This window comes from Salmo trutta, unplaced genomic scaffold, assembly GCF_901001165.1.
Source record: "Salmo trutta unplaced genomic scaffold, fSalTru1.1, whole genome shotgun sequence".
Taxonomy (NCBI): Eukaryota; Metazoa; Chordata; class Actinopteri; order Salmoniformes; family Salmonidae; genus Salmo; species Salmo trutta.
In genome coordinates, this window is record NW_021822962.1 from 4,360,936 (window position 1) to 4,377,846 (window position 16,911).

The 16,911-nt window shown below is 44.0% G+C and overlaps 1 protein-coding gene across 1 annotated transcript in view; it reads right to left on the reverse strand.

Annotated features, from left to right (window-relative positions):
• The window catches only part of LOC115187803 (kinesin-like protein KIF13A), a gene marked incomplete at its 5' end in the record, with an annotated part of 72,257 nt that extends 56,701 nt beyond the window's left edge, over positions 1 to 15,556 (reverse strand). Inside the window, 4 exon segments of the mRNA XM_029746848.1 lie at positions 156 to 299; positions 520 to 682; positions 855 to 1,080; positions 15,375 to 15,556. Of these exon segments, the coding sequence (XP_029602708.1) occupies positions 156 to 299; positions 520 to 682; positions 855 to 1,080; positions 15,375 to 15,399 (558 nt within the window).
• Between the last annotated feature and the right edge of the window lie 1,355 nt (positions 15,557 to 16,911).

Here is a 16,911-nt window from a genome sequence, read left to right on the forward strand (position 1 = left end):
CCCTCTCACCATCCCTCTCTTTCCTCCCCTCCCCTACTCTCTCTATCTCCCCCTCTCACCATCCCTCTCTCTCCTCCCCTCCTCTCTATCTCCCCCTCTCATCATCCCTCTCTCTCATCTCCTCCTCCTCGTTCCTCCTCTCCCCTTCCTCTCACCGTGTCCTCAGCTCCCTCCTTCCAGTCTCTGTAGTGGTCTCTCATGTCCACTAGTTTGTTCTCCAGCTTGTCGATGGTCCAAACCTGTGTCCCCTTGCCTTTCCACCTCACCTGGATGGCTGGTTCACTCACTATGGCTCCACGCTGAACCAAGACACACTGACTCTCAAGGTGGTATAATGTACTGAACAAACTTCTACAAATGACAGTATTTCTGTGTACACGTTATCATATTAATCATACAACACAATCAGACCGTTCCTTCAGCTTTTTCTCATTGTACCGTATATAGATGACAAAACATGACACCACTGATAACGTGTGTGTGTGTGTGTGTATAGAAGTGCATGCAGAGGTTGGTCACCTTGCGGTTGGCACTGAGGTTAGCTGCAGGGATCTGGAGGGTGACCTGGTAGTCAGTCAGTTTGTTCATCTCCTTTGCCAGGAAGTTGGCCTCTCTCACCAGGGTGTTTGCCTTCACAACCTGCTCCCTCAGCCTGGACAGACTCTGTCGAAACAGCTCGTCCCTGAAACACACACAAAGGAAATACAGAGAGACCATTCACACCTGTGACTGTGATCCAAACAGGTTGCTCACAACTTCATTTCTCCGGCATCCAAAGTCGTAGCGTGTGTGTGTGTGTAGTGGTGTGTGTGTGTGTGTGTGTGTGTGTGTGTGTGTGTGGGTATTCCCTTCACCTCTCCTCAGTCCAGGGGCGTATCTTGCTGTGGTGTGATGGTGTGTGTGTGGGGAAGGTGAGGCGGTCGCTGCTGGATCGCTGGTGCTGATTGGTCCTCTCAGGAGACAGCTGTTGCCGTAGTGACTCCAGCTCTCTCTCGTACATCATCCTCTGTTCCTCCAGCGCCGTGCGTTTCTCCTCCAGGTACTGCTTCTCTAACACCTGGACCACGTTCTGCATGGGATCTATAGGAGAGATACCGTACTGTTAAAACATACTGCTTCTCTAACACCTGGACCACGTTCTGCATGGGATCTATAGGAGAGATACCGTACTGTTAAAACATACTGCTTCTCTAACACCTGGACCACGTTCTGCATGGGATCTATAGGAGAGATACCGTACTGTTAAAACATACTGCTTCTCTAACACCTGGACCACGTTCTGCATGGGATCTATAGGAGAGATACCGTACTGTTAAAACATACTGCTTCTCTAACACCTGGACCACGTTCTGCATGGGATCTATAGGAGAGATACCGTACTGTTAAAACATACTGCTTTAACACCTGGACCACGTTCTGCATGGGATCTATAGGAGAGATACCGTACTGTTAAAACATACTGCTTCTCTAACACCTGGACCACGTTCTGCATGGGATCTATAGGAGAGATACCGTACTGTTAAAACATACTGCTTCTCTAACACCTGGACCACGTTCTGCATGGGATCTATAGGAGAGATACCGTACTGTTAAAACATACTGCTTCTCTAACACCTGGACCACGTTCTGCATGGGATCTATAGGAGAGATACCGTACTGTTAAAACATACTGCTTCTCTAACACCTGGACCACGTTCTGCATGGGATCTATAGGAGAGATACCGTACTGTTAAAACATACTGCTTCTCTAACACCTGGACCACGTTCTGCATGGGATCTATAGGAGAGATACCGTACTGTTAAAACATACTGCTTCTCTAACACCTGGACCACGTTCTGCATGGGATCTATAGGAGAGATACCGTACTGTTAAAACATACTGCTTCTCTAACACCTGGACCACGTTCTGCATGGGATCTATAGGAGAGATACCGTACTGTTAAAACATACTGCTTCTCTAACACCTGGACCACGTTCTGCATGGGATCTATAGGAGAGATACAATACTGTTAAAACATACTGCTTCTCTAACACCTGGACCACGTTCTGCATGGGATCTATAGGAGAGATACCGTACTGTTAAAACATACTGCTTCTCTAACACCTGGACCACGTTCTGCATGGGATCTATAGGAGAGATACAATACTGTTAAAACATACTGCTTCTCTAACACCTGGACCACGTTCTGCATGGAATCTGTAGGAGAGATACCGTACTGTTAAAACATACTGCTTCTCTAACACCTGGACCACGTTCTGCATGGGATCTGTAGGAGAGATACCGTACTGTTAAAACATACTGCTTCTCTAACACCTGGACCACGTTCTGCATGGGATCTATAGGAGAGATACCGTACTGTTAAAACATACTGCTTCTCTAACACCTGGACCACGTTCTGCATGGGATCTATAAGAGAGATACCGTACTGTTAAAACATACTGCTTTAACACCTGGACCACGTTCTGCATGGGATCTATAGGAGAGATACCGTACTGTTAAAACATACTGCTTCTCTAACACCTGGACCACGTTCTGCACGGGATCTATAGGAGAGATACCGTACTGTTAAAACATACTGCTTCTCTAACACCTGGACCACGTTCTGCATGGGATCTATAGGAGAGATACCGTACTGTTAAAACATACTGCTTCTCTAACACCTGGACCACGTTCTGCATGGGATCTATAGGAGAGATACCGTACTGTTAAAACATACTGCTTCTCTAACAGCTGGACCACGTTCTGCATGGGATCTATAGGAGAGATACCGTACTGTTAAAACATACTGCTTCTCTAACACCTGGACCACGTTCTGCATGGGATCTATAGGAGAGATACCGTACTGTTAAAACATACTGCTTCTCTAACACCTGGACCACGTTCTGCATGGGATCTATAGGAGAGATACCGTACTGTTAAAACATACTGCTTCTCTAACACCTGGACCACGTTCTGCATGGGATCTATAGGAGAGATACCGTACTGTTAAAACATACTGCTTCTCTAACACCTGGACCACGTTCTGCATGGGATCTATAGGAGAGATACCGTACTGTTAAAACATACTGCTTCTCTAACAGCTGGACCACGTTCTGCATGGGATCTATAGGAGAGATACCGTACTGTTAAAACATACTGCTTCTCTAACACCTGGACCACGTTCTGCATGGGATCTATAGGAGAGATACCGTACTGTTAAAACATACTGCTTCTCTAACACCTGGACCACGTTCTGCATGGGATCTATAGGAGAGATACCGTACTGTTAAAACATACTGCTTCTCTAACACCTGGACCACGTTCTGCATGGGATCTATAGGAGAGATACCGTACTGTTAAAACATACTGCTTCTCTAACACCTGGACCACGTTCTGCATGGGATCTATAGGAGAGATACCGTACTGTTAAAACATACTGCTTCTCTAACACCTGGACCACGTTCTGCATGGGATCTATAGGAGAGATACCGTACTGTTAAAACATACTGCTTCTCTAACACCTGGACCACGTTCTGCATGGGATCTATAGGAGAGATACCGTACTGTTAAAACATACTGCTTCTCTAACACCTGGACCACGTTCTGCATGGGATCTATAGGAGAGATACCGTACTGTTAAAACATACTGCTTCTCTAACACCTGGACCACGTTCTGCATGGGATCTATAGGAGAGATACCGTACTGTTAAAACATACTGCTTCTCTAACACCTGGACCACGTTCTGCATGGGATCTATAGGAGAGATACCGTACTGTTAAAACATACTGCTTCTCTAACACCTGGACCACGTTCTGCATGGGATCTATAGGAGAGATACCGTACTGTTAAAACATACTGCTTCTCTAACACCTGGACCACGTTCTGCATGGGATCTATAGGAGAGATACCGTACTGTTAAAACATACTGCTTCTCTAACACCTGGACCACGTTCTGCATGGGATCTATAGGAGAGATACCGTACTGTTAAAACATACTGCTTCTCTAACACCTGGACCACGTTCTGCATGGGATCTATAGGAGAGATACCGTACTGTTAAAACATACTGCTTCTCTAACACCTGGACCACGTTCTGCATGGGATCTATAGGAGAGATACCGTACTGTTAAAACATACTGCTTCTCTAACACCTGGACCACGTTCTGCATGGGATCTATAGGAGAGATACCGTACTGTTAAAACATACTGCTTCTCTAACACCTGGACCACGTTCTGCATGGGATCTATAGGAGAGATACCGTACTGTTAAAACATACTGCTTCTCTAACACCTGGACCACGTTCTGCATGGGATCTATAGGAGAGATACCGTACTGTTAAAACATACTGCTTCTCTAACACCTGGACCACGTTCTGCATGGGATCTATAGGAGAGATACCGTACTGTTAAAACATACTGCTTCTCTAACACCTGGACCACGTTCTGCATGGGATCTATAGGAGAGATACCGTACTGTTAAAACATACTGCTTCTCTAACACCTGGACCACGTTCTGCATGGGATCTATAGGAGAGATACCGTACTGTTAAAACATACTGCTTCTCTAACACCTGGACCACGTTCTGCATGGGATCTATAGGAGAGATACCGTACTGTTAAAACATACTGCTTCTCTAACACCTGGACCACGTTCTGCATGGGATCTATAGGAGAGATACCGTACTGTTAAAACATACTGCTTCTCTAACACCTGGACCACGTTCTGCATGGGATCTATAGGAGAGATACCGTACTGTTAAAACATACTGCTTCTCTAACACCTGGACCACGTTCTGCATGGGATCTATAGGAGAGATACCGTACTGTTAAAACATACTGCTTCTCTAACACCTGGACCACGTTCTGCATGGGATCTATAGGAGAGATACCGTACTGTTAAAACATACTGCTTCTCTAACACCTGGACCACGTTCTGCATGGGATCTATAGGAGAGATACCGTACTGTTAAAACATACTGCTTCTCTAACAGCTGGACCACGTTCTGCATGGGATCTATAGGAGAGATACCGTACTGTTAAAACATACTGCTTCTCTAACACCTGGACCACGTTCTGCATGGGATCTATAGGAGAGATACCGTACTGTTAAAACATACTGCTTCTCTAACACCTGGACCACGTTCTGCATGGGATCTATAGGAGAGATACCGTACTGTTAAAACATACTGCTTCTCTAACACCTGGACCACGTTCTGCATGGGATCTATAGGAGAGATACCGTACTGTTAAAACATACTGCTTCTCTAACACCTGGACCACGTTCTGCATGGGATCTATAAGAGAGATACCGTACTGTTAAAACATACTGCTTTAACACCTGGACCACGTTCTGCATGGGATCTATAGGAGAGATACCGTACTGTTAAAACATACTGCTTCTCTAACACCTGGACCACGTTCTGCACGGGATCTATAGGAGAGATACCGTACTGTTAAAACATACTGCTTCTCTAACACCTGGACCACGTTCTGCATGGGATCTATAGGAGAGATACCGTACTGTTAAAACATACTGCTTCTCTAACACCTGGACCACGTTCTGCATGGGATCTATAGGAGAGATACCGTACTGTTAAAACATACTGCTTCTCTAACACCTGGACCACGTTCTGCATGGGATCTATAGGAGAGATACCGTACTGTTAAAACATACTGCTTCTCTAACACCTGGACCACGTTCTGCATGGGATCTATAGGAGAGATACCGTACTGTTAAAACATACTGCTTCTCTAACACCTGGACCACGTTCTGCATGGGATCTATAGGAGAGATACCGTACTGTTAAAACATACTGCTTCTCTAACACCTGGACCACGTTCTGCATGGGATCTATAGGAGAGATACCGTACTGTTAAAACATACTGCTTCTCTAACACCTGGACCACGTTCTGCATGGGATCTATAGGAGAGATACCGTACTGTTAAAACATACTGCTTCTCTAACACCTGGACCACGTTCTGCATGGGATCTATAGGAGAGATACCGTACTGTTAAAACATACTGCTTCTCTAACACCTGGACCACGTTCTGCATGGGATCTATAGGAGAGATACCGTACTGTTAAAACATACTGCTTCTCTAACAGCTGGACCACGTTCTGCATGGGATCTATAGGAGAGATACCGTACTGTTAAAACATACTGCTTCTCTAACACCTGGACCACGTTCTGCATGGGATCTATAGGAGAGATACCGTACTGTTAAAACATACTGCTTCTCTAACACCTGGACCACGTTCTGCATGGGATCTATAGGAGAGATACCGTACTGTTAAAACATACTGCTTCTCTAACACCTGGACCACGTTCTGCATGGGATCTATAGGAGAGATACCGTACTGTTAAAACATACTGCTTCTCTAACACCTGGACCACGTTCTGCATGGGATCTATAAGAGAGATACCGTACTGTTAAAACATACTGCTTTAACACCTGGACCACGTTCTGCATGGGATCTATAGGAGAGATACCGTACTGTTAAAACATACTGCTTCTCTAACACCTGGACCACGTTCTGCACGGGATCTATAGGAGAGATACCGTACTGTTAAAACATACTGCTTCTCTAACACCTGGACCACGTTCTGCATGGGATCTATAGGAGAGATACCGTACTGTTAAAACATACTGCTTCTCTAACACCTGGACCACGTTCTGCATGGGATCTATAGGAGAGATACCGTACTGTTAAAACATACTGCTTCTCTAACACCTGGACCACGTTCTGCATGGGATCTATAGGAGAGATACCGTACTGTTAAAACATACTGCTTCTCTAACACCTGGACCACGTTCTGCATGGGATCTATAGGAGAGATACCGTACTGTTAAAACATACTGCTTCTCTAACACCTGGACCACGTTCTGCATGGGATCTATAGGAGAGATACCGTACTGTTAAAACATACTGCTTCTCTAACACCTGGACCACGTTCTGCATGGGATCTATAGGAGAGATACCGTACTGTTAAAACATACTGCTTCTCTAACACCTGGACCACGTTCTGCATGGGATCTATAAGAGAGATACCGTACTGTTAAAACATACTGCTTCTCTAACACCTGGACCACGTTCTGCATGGGATCTATAGGAGAGATACCGTACTGTTAAAACATACTGCTTCTCTAACACCTGGACCACGTTCTGCATGGGATCTATAGGAGAGATACCGTACTGTTAAAACATACTGCTTCTCTAACACCTGGACCACGTTCTGCATGGGATCTATAGGAGAGATACCGTACTGTTAAAACATACTGCTTCTCTAACACCTGGACCACGTTCTGCATGGGATCTATAGGAGAGATACCGTACTGTTAAAACATACTGCTTCTCTAACACCTGGACCACGTTCTGCATGGGATCTATAGGAGAGATACCGTACTGTTAAAACATACTGCTTCTCTAACACCTGGACCACGTTCTGCATGGGATCTATAGGAGAGATACCGTACTGTTAAAACATACTGCTTCTCTAACAGCTGGACCACGTTCTGCATGGGATCTATAGGAGAGATACCGTACTGTTAAAACATACTGCTTCTCTAACACCTGGACCACGTTCTGCATGGGATCTATAGGAGAGATACCGTACTGTTAAAACATACTGCTTCTCTAACACCTGGACCACGTTCTGCATGGGATCTATAGGAGAGATACCGTACTGTTAAAACATACTGCTTCTCTAACACCTGGACCACGTTCTGCATGGGATCTATAGGAGAGATACCGTACTGTTAAAACATACTGCTTCTCTAACACCTGGACCACGTTCTGCATGGGATCTATAGGAGAGATACCGTACTGTTAAAACATACTGCTTCTCTAACACCTGGACCACGTTCTGCATGGGATCTATAGGAGAGATACCGTACTGTTAAAACATACTGCTTCTCTAACACCTGGACCACGTTCTGCATGGGATCTATAGGAGAGATACCGTACTGTTAAAACATACTGCTTCTCTAACACCTGGACCACGTTCTGCATGGGATCTATAGGAGAGATACCGTACTGTTAAAACATACTGCTTCTCTAACACCTGGACCACGTTCTGCATGGGATCTATAGGAGAGATACCGTACTGTTAAAACATACTGCTTCTCTAACACCTGGACCACGTTCTGCATGGGATCTATAGGAGAGATACCGTACTGTTAAAACATACTGCTTCTCTAACACCTGGACCACGTTCTGCATGGGATCTATAGGAGAGATACCGTACTGTTAAAACATACTGCTTCTCTAACACCTGGACCACGTTCTGCATGGGATCTATAGGAGAGATACCGTACTGTTAAAACATACTGCTTCTCTAACACCTGGACCACGTTCTGCATGGGATCTATAGGAGAGATACCGTACTGTTAAAACATACTGCTTCTCTAACACCTGGACCACGTTCTGCATGGGATCTATAGGAGAGATACCGTACTGTTAAAACATACTGCTTCTCTAACACCTGGACCACGTTCTGCATGGGATCTATAGGAGAGATACCGTACTGTTAAAACATACTGCTTCTCTAACACCTGGACCACGTTCTGCATGGGATCTATAAGAGAGATACCGTACTGTTAAAACATACTGCTTTAACACCTGGACCACGTTCTGCATGGGATCTATAGGAGAGATACCGTACTGTTAAAACATACTGCTTCTCTAACACCTGGACCACGTTCTGCACGGGATCTATAGGAGAGATACCGTACTGTTAAAACATACTGCTTCTCTAACACCTGGACCACGTTCTGCATGGGATCTATAGGAGAGATACCGTACTGTTAAAACATACTGCTTCTCTAACACCTGGACCACGTTCTGCATGGGATCTATAGGAGAGATACCGTACTGTTAAAACATACTGCTTCTCTAACACCTGGACCACGTTCTGCATGGGATCTATAGGAGAGATACCGTACTGTTAAAACATACTGCTTCTCTAACACCTGGACCACGTTCTGCATGGGATCTATAGGAGAGATACCGTACTGTTAAAACATACTGCTTCTCTAACACCTGGACCACGTTCTGCATGGGATCTATAGGAGAGATACCGTACTGTTAAAACATACTGCTTCTCTAACACCTGGACCACGTTCTGCATGGGATCTATAGGAGAGATACCGTACTGTTAAAACATACTGCTTCTCTAACACCTGGACCACGTTCTGCATGGGATCTATAGGAGAGATACCGTACTGTTAAAACATACTGCTTCTCTAACACCTGGACCACGTTCTGCATGGGATCTATAGGAGAGATACCGTACTGTTAAAACATACTGCTTCTCTAACACCTGGACCACGTTCTGCATGGGATCTATAGGAGAGATACCGTACTGTTAAAACATACTGCTTCTCTAACACCTGGACCACGTTCTGCATGGGATCTATAGGAGAGATACCGTACTGTTAAAACATACTGCTTCTCTAACACCTGGACCACGTTCTGCATGGGATCTATAGGAGAGATACCGTACTGTTAAAACATACTGCTTCTCTAACACCTGGACCACGTTCTGCATGGGATCTATAGGAGAGATACCGTACTGTTAAAACATACTGCTTCTCTAACACCTGGACCACGTTCTGCATGGGATCTATAGGAGAGATACCGTACTGTTAAAACATACTGCTTCTCTAACACCTGGACCACGTTCTGCATGGGATCTATAGGAGAGATACCGTACTGTTAAAACATACTGCTTCTCTAACACCTGGACCACGTTCTGCATGGGATCTATAGGAGAGATACCGTACTGTTAAAACATACTTTTTCTCTAACACCTGGACCACGTTCTGCATGGGATCTATAGGAGAGATACCGTACTGTTAAAACATACTGCTTCTCTAACACCTGGACCACGTTCTGCATGGGATCTATAGGAGAGATACCGTACTGTTAAAACATACTGCTTCTCTAACACCTGGACCACGTTCTGCATGGGATCTATAGGAGAGATACCGTACTGTTAAAACATACTGCTTCTCTAACACCTGGACCACGTTCTGCATGGGATCTATAGGAGAGATACCGTACTGTTAAAACATACTGCTTCTCTAACACCTGGACCACGTTCTGCATGGGATCTATAGGAGAGATACCGTACTGTTAAAACATACTGCTTCTCTAACACCTGGACCACGTTCTGCATGGGATCTATAGGAGAGATACCGTACTGTTAAAACATACTGCTTCTCTAACACCTGGACCACGTTCTGCATGGGATCTATAGGAGAGATACCGTACTGTTAAAACATACTGCTTCTCTAACACCTGGACCACGTTCTGCATGGGATCTATAGGAGAGATACCGTACTGTTAAAACATACTGCTTCTCTAACACCTGGACCACGTTCTGCATGGGATCTATAGGAGAGATACCGTACTGTTAAAACATACTGCTTCTCTAACACCTGGACCACGTTCTGCATGGGATCTATAGGAGAGATACCGTACTGTTAACCTCTACGGGCCACGGGGGCAGTATTGAGAATTTTGAAAAAAAATATGTGCCCATTTTTAACTGCCTCCTACACCAACTCAGAAGCTAGGATATGCATATTATTAACACATTCGGATAGAAAACACTCTGAATTTTCTAAAACAGTTTGAATGGTGTCTGTAAGTATAACAAAACTCATATTGCAGGCAAAAACCTGAGAAAAATAGATTAAAAAAAATGAGACTTTTGTGGCTGTACTATTTAGTGTCATTGTTTTAAAGATACCACAGTGAGAAAGGATTCAGTTCGCAACTCCTACTGCTTCCACTAGATGTCAACGATCTTTAGAAAGTTGTTTGAAGCATCTGTGATAAATACACACCGAATTAGAAAGCTTACAAGTTGACACGTCATCACTTCATTTTTTGCGCCTGCGCATGAATCTGAGAAGAGTGCCTTTGTCATTATCGTTTATTCTAGACACTTGATAGGTTGTGTGAAAATATTACTGATGTTTACTGATGTTTCACGTTAAAAATGGAACAAAAGATTAGTGCTAAACAACGTTTGACATGTTTAAACAAACGTAAATAGATTATTTACTAGGTTTTCTTTAGTTTTTCGACGTGACTTTACACTGCCCACCTCATTTTGTGGGAGCCTACTGAACGCTAACTATTTGGACATAAATTATGAACTTTGTCAAAAGAAACCACATTTGTTCTGGACCTGGGATCTCTGGCAGCGCCTTCTGATGGAGATAATCAAAGGTAAGGGGATATTTAGAATGTTATTATCGATATTAGATGATGCTAATGCTAACGGTATAGCTTAGCTTAGCTTAGCATATAGCTTATTGTTGTTAGCATAGTACCCAGTTTATACAAAATGTGATTTCCCAGTAAAGTTATTTTGAGATCTGGCCCTTCGGTAGCAATTACGAGATGCTAATATATTATTCTTTGAATGACAATATTATAATTTACCAATGTTTTCGAATAGTAATTCCGTGATTTGTAATGCTGGATTCACTGGGTGCATTCGAGCCGAAAAAAATTCTGAATTTCACCGCGACTGTAAATGCTGTTTTTGGATATAAATATGAACTTGATGGAACTAAAAATGCATGTATTGTATAACATAATGTCCTATGAGTGTCATCTGATGCAGATTGTCAAAGGTAAGTGCATAATTCTAGCTAGTTTTCTGTCTGTTGATGCCCTTCTTTGAATTGGCTAAACATTACACGCAGCTATAACCTAACTTTATGCATTCTCCGTAATGCCTCTGAAAATCGGACAGCGTGGTTAGATTTAGGAGATATATCTTTCAAATGGAGGAAAATAGTTGATTATTAGATTTTTTGAAATGATTACTCTTGCAGTTTTGAATTCCCCGCCATGGTCACATGACAATGAATCCCAATACCGGGATAAGATCGGGATAAGATCCTCAACAGGTTAAAACATACTGCTTCTCTAACACCTGGACCACGTTCTGCATGGGATCTATAGGAGAGATACCGTACTGTTAAAACATACTGCTTCTCTAACACCTGGACCACGTTCTGCATGGGATCTATAGGAGAGATACCGTACTGTTAAAACATACTGCTTCTCTAACACCTGGACCACGTTCTGCATGGGATCTATAGGAGAGATACCGTACTGTTAAAACATACTGCTTCTCTAACAGCTGGACCACGTTCTGCATGGGATCTATAGGAGAGATACCGTACTGTTAAAACATACTGCTTCTCTAACACCTGGACCACGTTCTGCATGGGATCTATAGGAGAGATACCGTACTGTTAAAACATACTGCTTCTCTAACACCTGGACCACGTTCTGCATGGGATCTATAGGAGAGATACCGTACTGTTAAAACATACTGCTTCTCTAACACCTGGACCACGTTCTGCATGGGATCTATAGGAGAGATACCGTACTGTTAAAACATACTGCTTCTCTAACAGCTGGACCACGTTCTGCATGGGATCTATAGGAGAGATACCGTACTGTTAAAACATACTGCTTCTCTAACACCTGGACCACGTTCTGCATGGGATCTATAGGAGAGATACCGTACTGTTAAAACATACTGCTTCTCTAACACCTGGACCCACGTTCTGCATGGGATCTATAGGAGAGATACCGTACTGTTAAAACATACTGCTTCTCTAACACCTGGACCACGTTCTGCATGGGATCTATAGGAGAGATACCGTACTGTTAAAACATACTGCTTCTCTAACACCTGGACCACGTTCTGCATGGGATCTATAGGAGAGATACCGTACTGTTAAAACATACTGCTTCTCTAACACCTGGACCACGTTCTGCATGGGATCTATAGGAGAGATACCGTACTGTTAAAACATACTGCTTCTCTAACACCTGGACCACGTTCTGCATGGGATCTATAGGAGAGATACCGTACTGTTAAAACATACTGCTTCTCTAACACCTGGACCACGTTCTGCATGGGATCTATAGGAGAGATACCGTACTGTTAAAACATACTGCTTCTCTAACACCTGGACCACGTTCTGCATGGGATCTATAGGAGAGATACCGTACTGTTAAAACATACTGCTTCTCTAACACCTGGACCACGTTCTGCATGGGATCTATAGGAGAGATACCGTACTGTTAAAACATACTGCTTCTCTAACACCTGGACCACGTTCTGCATGGGATCTATAGGAGAGATACCGTACTGTTAAAACATACTGCTTCTCTAACACCTGGACCACGTTCTGCATGGGATCTATAGGAGAGATACCGTACTGTTAAAACATACTGCTTCTCTAAAGATGGTCTGTATCAGATGGTCTGTACCATATCAGATGGTCTGTACCAGATGGTCTGTACCAGATGGTCTGTACCAGATGGTCTGTATCAGATGGTCTGTACCAGATGGTCTGTACTAGGTGTGAGTGTAGTGGTGTGTGTAGTGTAGTGGTGTGTGTGTGTAGTGTAGTGGTGTGTGTGTGTAGTGGTGTGGTGTTTGTGTGTGTAGTGATGTGTGTAGTGTAGTGGTGTGGTGTGTGTGTGTAGTGATGTGTGTAGTGTAGTGGTGTGTGTGTGTAGTGATGTGTGTAGTGTAGTGGCGTGTGTGTGTGTAGTGATGTGTGTAGTGTAGTGGTAGTATAGTGGTGTGTGTGTAGTGGTGTGTGTGTGTGTAGTGTAGTGGTGTGTGTGTGTAGTGGTGTGTGTGTGTGTAGTGTAGTGGTGTGTGTGTGTAGTGTAGTGGTGTGTGTGTGTGTGTGTGTAGTGTAGTGTAGTGATGGGTGTAGTGTAGTGGTGTGTGTAGTGGTGTATGTATGTAGTGGTATGTGTAGTGTAGTGGTGTATGTGTGTAGTGGTGTGTGTGTGTGTAGTGGTGTGTGTGTGTAGTGGTTTGTGTTGTGTAGCGGTGTGTTTAGTATAGTGGTGCATGTACTGGTGTGTGTGTGTAGTGTAGTGGTGTATGTAGTGTAGTTGTGTGTGTGTGTAGTGGTGTGTGTTTAGTATAGTGATGTGTGTTGTGTAGTGTAGTGGTGTGTGTGTGTGTAGTGTAGTGGTGTGTGTATTGTAGTTGTGTGTGTTTAGTATAGTGATTTGTGTTGTGTAGTGGTGTGTGTTTAGTATAGTGATGTGTGTAGTGTAGTGGTGTGTGTAGTGTGATGTGTGTGTGTAGTGGTGTGTGTAGTGTAGATGTGTGTGTGTAGTGGTGTGTGTTTAGTATAGTGATGTGTGTTGTGTAGTGGTGTGTGTAGTGTAGTGGTGTGTGTGGTGGTGTGTGTTTAGTATAGTGATGTGTGTTATGTAGTGGTGTGTGTATTGTAGTTGTGTGTGTGTGTGTAGTTGTGTGTGTGTGTGGTGGTGTGTGTAGTGTAGTGGTGTTTGTAGTGTAGTGGTGTGTGTTTAGTATAGTAATGTGTGTAGTGTAGTTGTGTGTGTGTGTAGTGTAGTGGTGTGTGTAGTGTAGTTGTGTGTGTTTAGTATAGTAATGTGTGTAGTGTAGTTGTGTGTGTGTGTAGTGGTGTGTGTTTAGTGTAGTAGTGTGTGTAGTGTAGTTGTGTGTGTGTGTGGTGGTGTGTTTAGTATAGTGATGTGTGTTGTGTAGTGGTGTGTGTAGTGTAGTGGTGTGTGTTTAGTATAGTGAAGTGTGTTGTGTAGTGGTGTGTGTGTAGTGGTGTGTGTTTAGTATAGTGATGTGTGTAGTGTAGTGGTGTGTGTAGTGGTGTGTGTAGTGTGGTGGTGTGTGTAGTGTAGTGTAGTGGTGTGTGTAGTGTAGTGGTGTGTGTAGTGTGGTGGTGTGTGTAGTGTAGTGGTGTGTGTAGTGTAGTGGTGTGTGTAGTGTGGTGGTGTGTGTAGTGTAGTGGTGTGTGTAGTGTAGTGGTGTGTGTAGTGTAGTGGTGTGTGTAGTGTAGTGTTGTGTGTAGTGTGGTGGTGTGTGTAGTGTGGTGGTGTGTGTAGTGTAGTGGTGTGTGTAGTGTAGTGGTGTGTGTAGTGTAGTGGTGTGTGTAGTGTAGTGTAGTGGTGTGTGTGTGTGTAGTGGTGTGTGTAGTGTAGTGGTGTGTGTAGTGGTGTGTGTATTGTAGTGGTGTGTGTAGTGTAGTGGTGTGTGTAGTGTAGTGGTGTGTGTAGTGTAGTGGTGTGTGTAGTGTAGTGGTGTGGTGTGTGTGGAGCTCTTTCAGGGACTGAGGCAGTTCATACCAGCAGTGCGAACACAACACTGTATATCGTTCAATATAGTGTTGCAAAATTCCAGGTACTTCCCCAAAAATCCTGCGTTTTCTAGAAATCTCGGTTGGAAGATTACCGGAATCAGGAGGGAATAAGCAGGAAATCTGTGAATCTTTCAAACAGGATTTCTGAAAAACCTAGTTTAGCAAAGTGATTGTAATGTGGGCGTTCCAGAAGTCATCATACATACCGTTGTTTCCCAGGGTCTTCATCATGACCTCCGTCTGGGCGAACTCATAGCTGTAGTCCTGTTCTGAGGAGGCCTCGCTGGCTGTCTCTACGTCTACCTCTACAAAGCTCTCCCTGGGGGATGCACGTTCCCTCTCCAGCTCCTTCACACGCTCACGCCGCTTCCGCCCAGGCAGGTTTATCCTACAGCACACAGGATTTACACTCACTTCCTGCTTCTACAGCACGGGGCAGCTAAAGGATGTAACAATTCCAGGAACATTCCCCAAATTCTCAGGTTTTCCAGAAATCCTGATTGGAGGGTTCTGGATTTGCTGCTGTTTTTGGGAATATTTACAACCAGGATTTCTGGAAAATCTCTGGCAATCTGGCTGTGAGGGTTTTGTTCCACACCATCCCTAACAAACCTTATTCAAGTACTGTACACAGGGGAGTTGAACTCTCAGTTCACATTAGTGCAAGCTGCAGCAAGGTAAACATTTGTTAGTTCCTGGTTAACTTTGTCCAGTAGATGTGCATGTTCTGTAGACAAACTCCTCACCTGAGAAGTGGTTGTTGCCCCATAATATGCGGTCTCCATGCCACAGGTGGACAAGGAATCAGTCATGGTTCCATTCACACAGGTTCTGTTGGAGCAGAGCAATACAGTCTGATGATGTCATATTGAGGTGTGTTGTGGGAGAGTAGACATCCCTTCCTGCTGTACCTCCTCTTCCACACAGAAGTAATACAGCACATCACATATCCTCATATCACCCACCAAGTAAAGACTATCAATGAGATATCTCATATCACCCACCAACAGTAAAGACTATCAATGAGATATCCTCATATCACCACCAACAGTAAAGGCTATCAATGAGATATCCTCATATCACCCACACAACAGTAAAGACTATCAATGAGATATCCTCATATCACCCACCAAACCGTAAAGACTATCAATGAGATATCCTCATATCACCCACCACAGTAAAGGCTATCATGAGATATCCTCATATCACCCACCAACAGTAAAGGCTATCAATGAGATATCCTCATATCACCCACCAACAGTACAGACTATCAATGAGATATCCTCATATCACCCACCACGTAAGACTATCAATGAGATATCCTCATATCACCCACCAACAGTAAAGACTATCAATGAGATATCCTCATTCTCCCCACCAACAGTACAGACTATCAATGAGATATCCTCATATCACCCACCAACAGTAAAGGCTATCAATGAGATATCCTCAGATCACCCACCAACAGTAAGACTATCAATGAGATATCCTCATATCACCCACCAACAGTAAGACTATCAATGAGATATCCTCATATCACCCATCCCAACAGGTAAAGGACTATCAATGAGATATCCTCATATCACCCACCAACCAGTACAGACTATCAATGAGATATCCTCATATCACCCACACAACAGTAAAGGCTCTCAATGAGATATCCGCATATCAACCCACCACAGTACAGACTATCAATTAGATACTGTCCTTCATATTTCATTGATAGCCTTTACTGGGACGGGT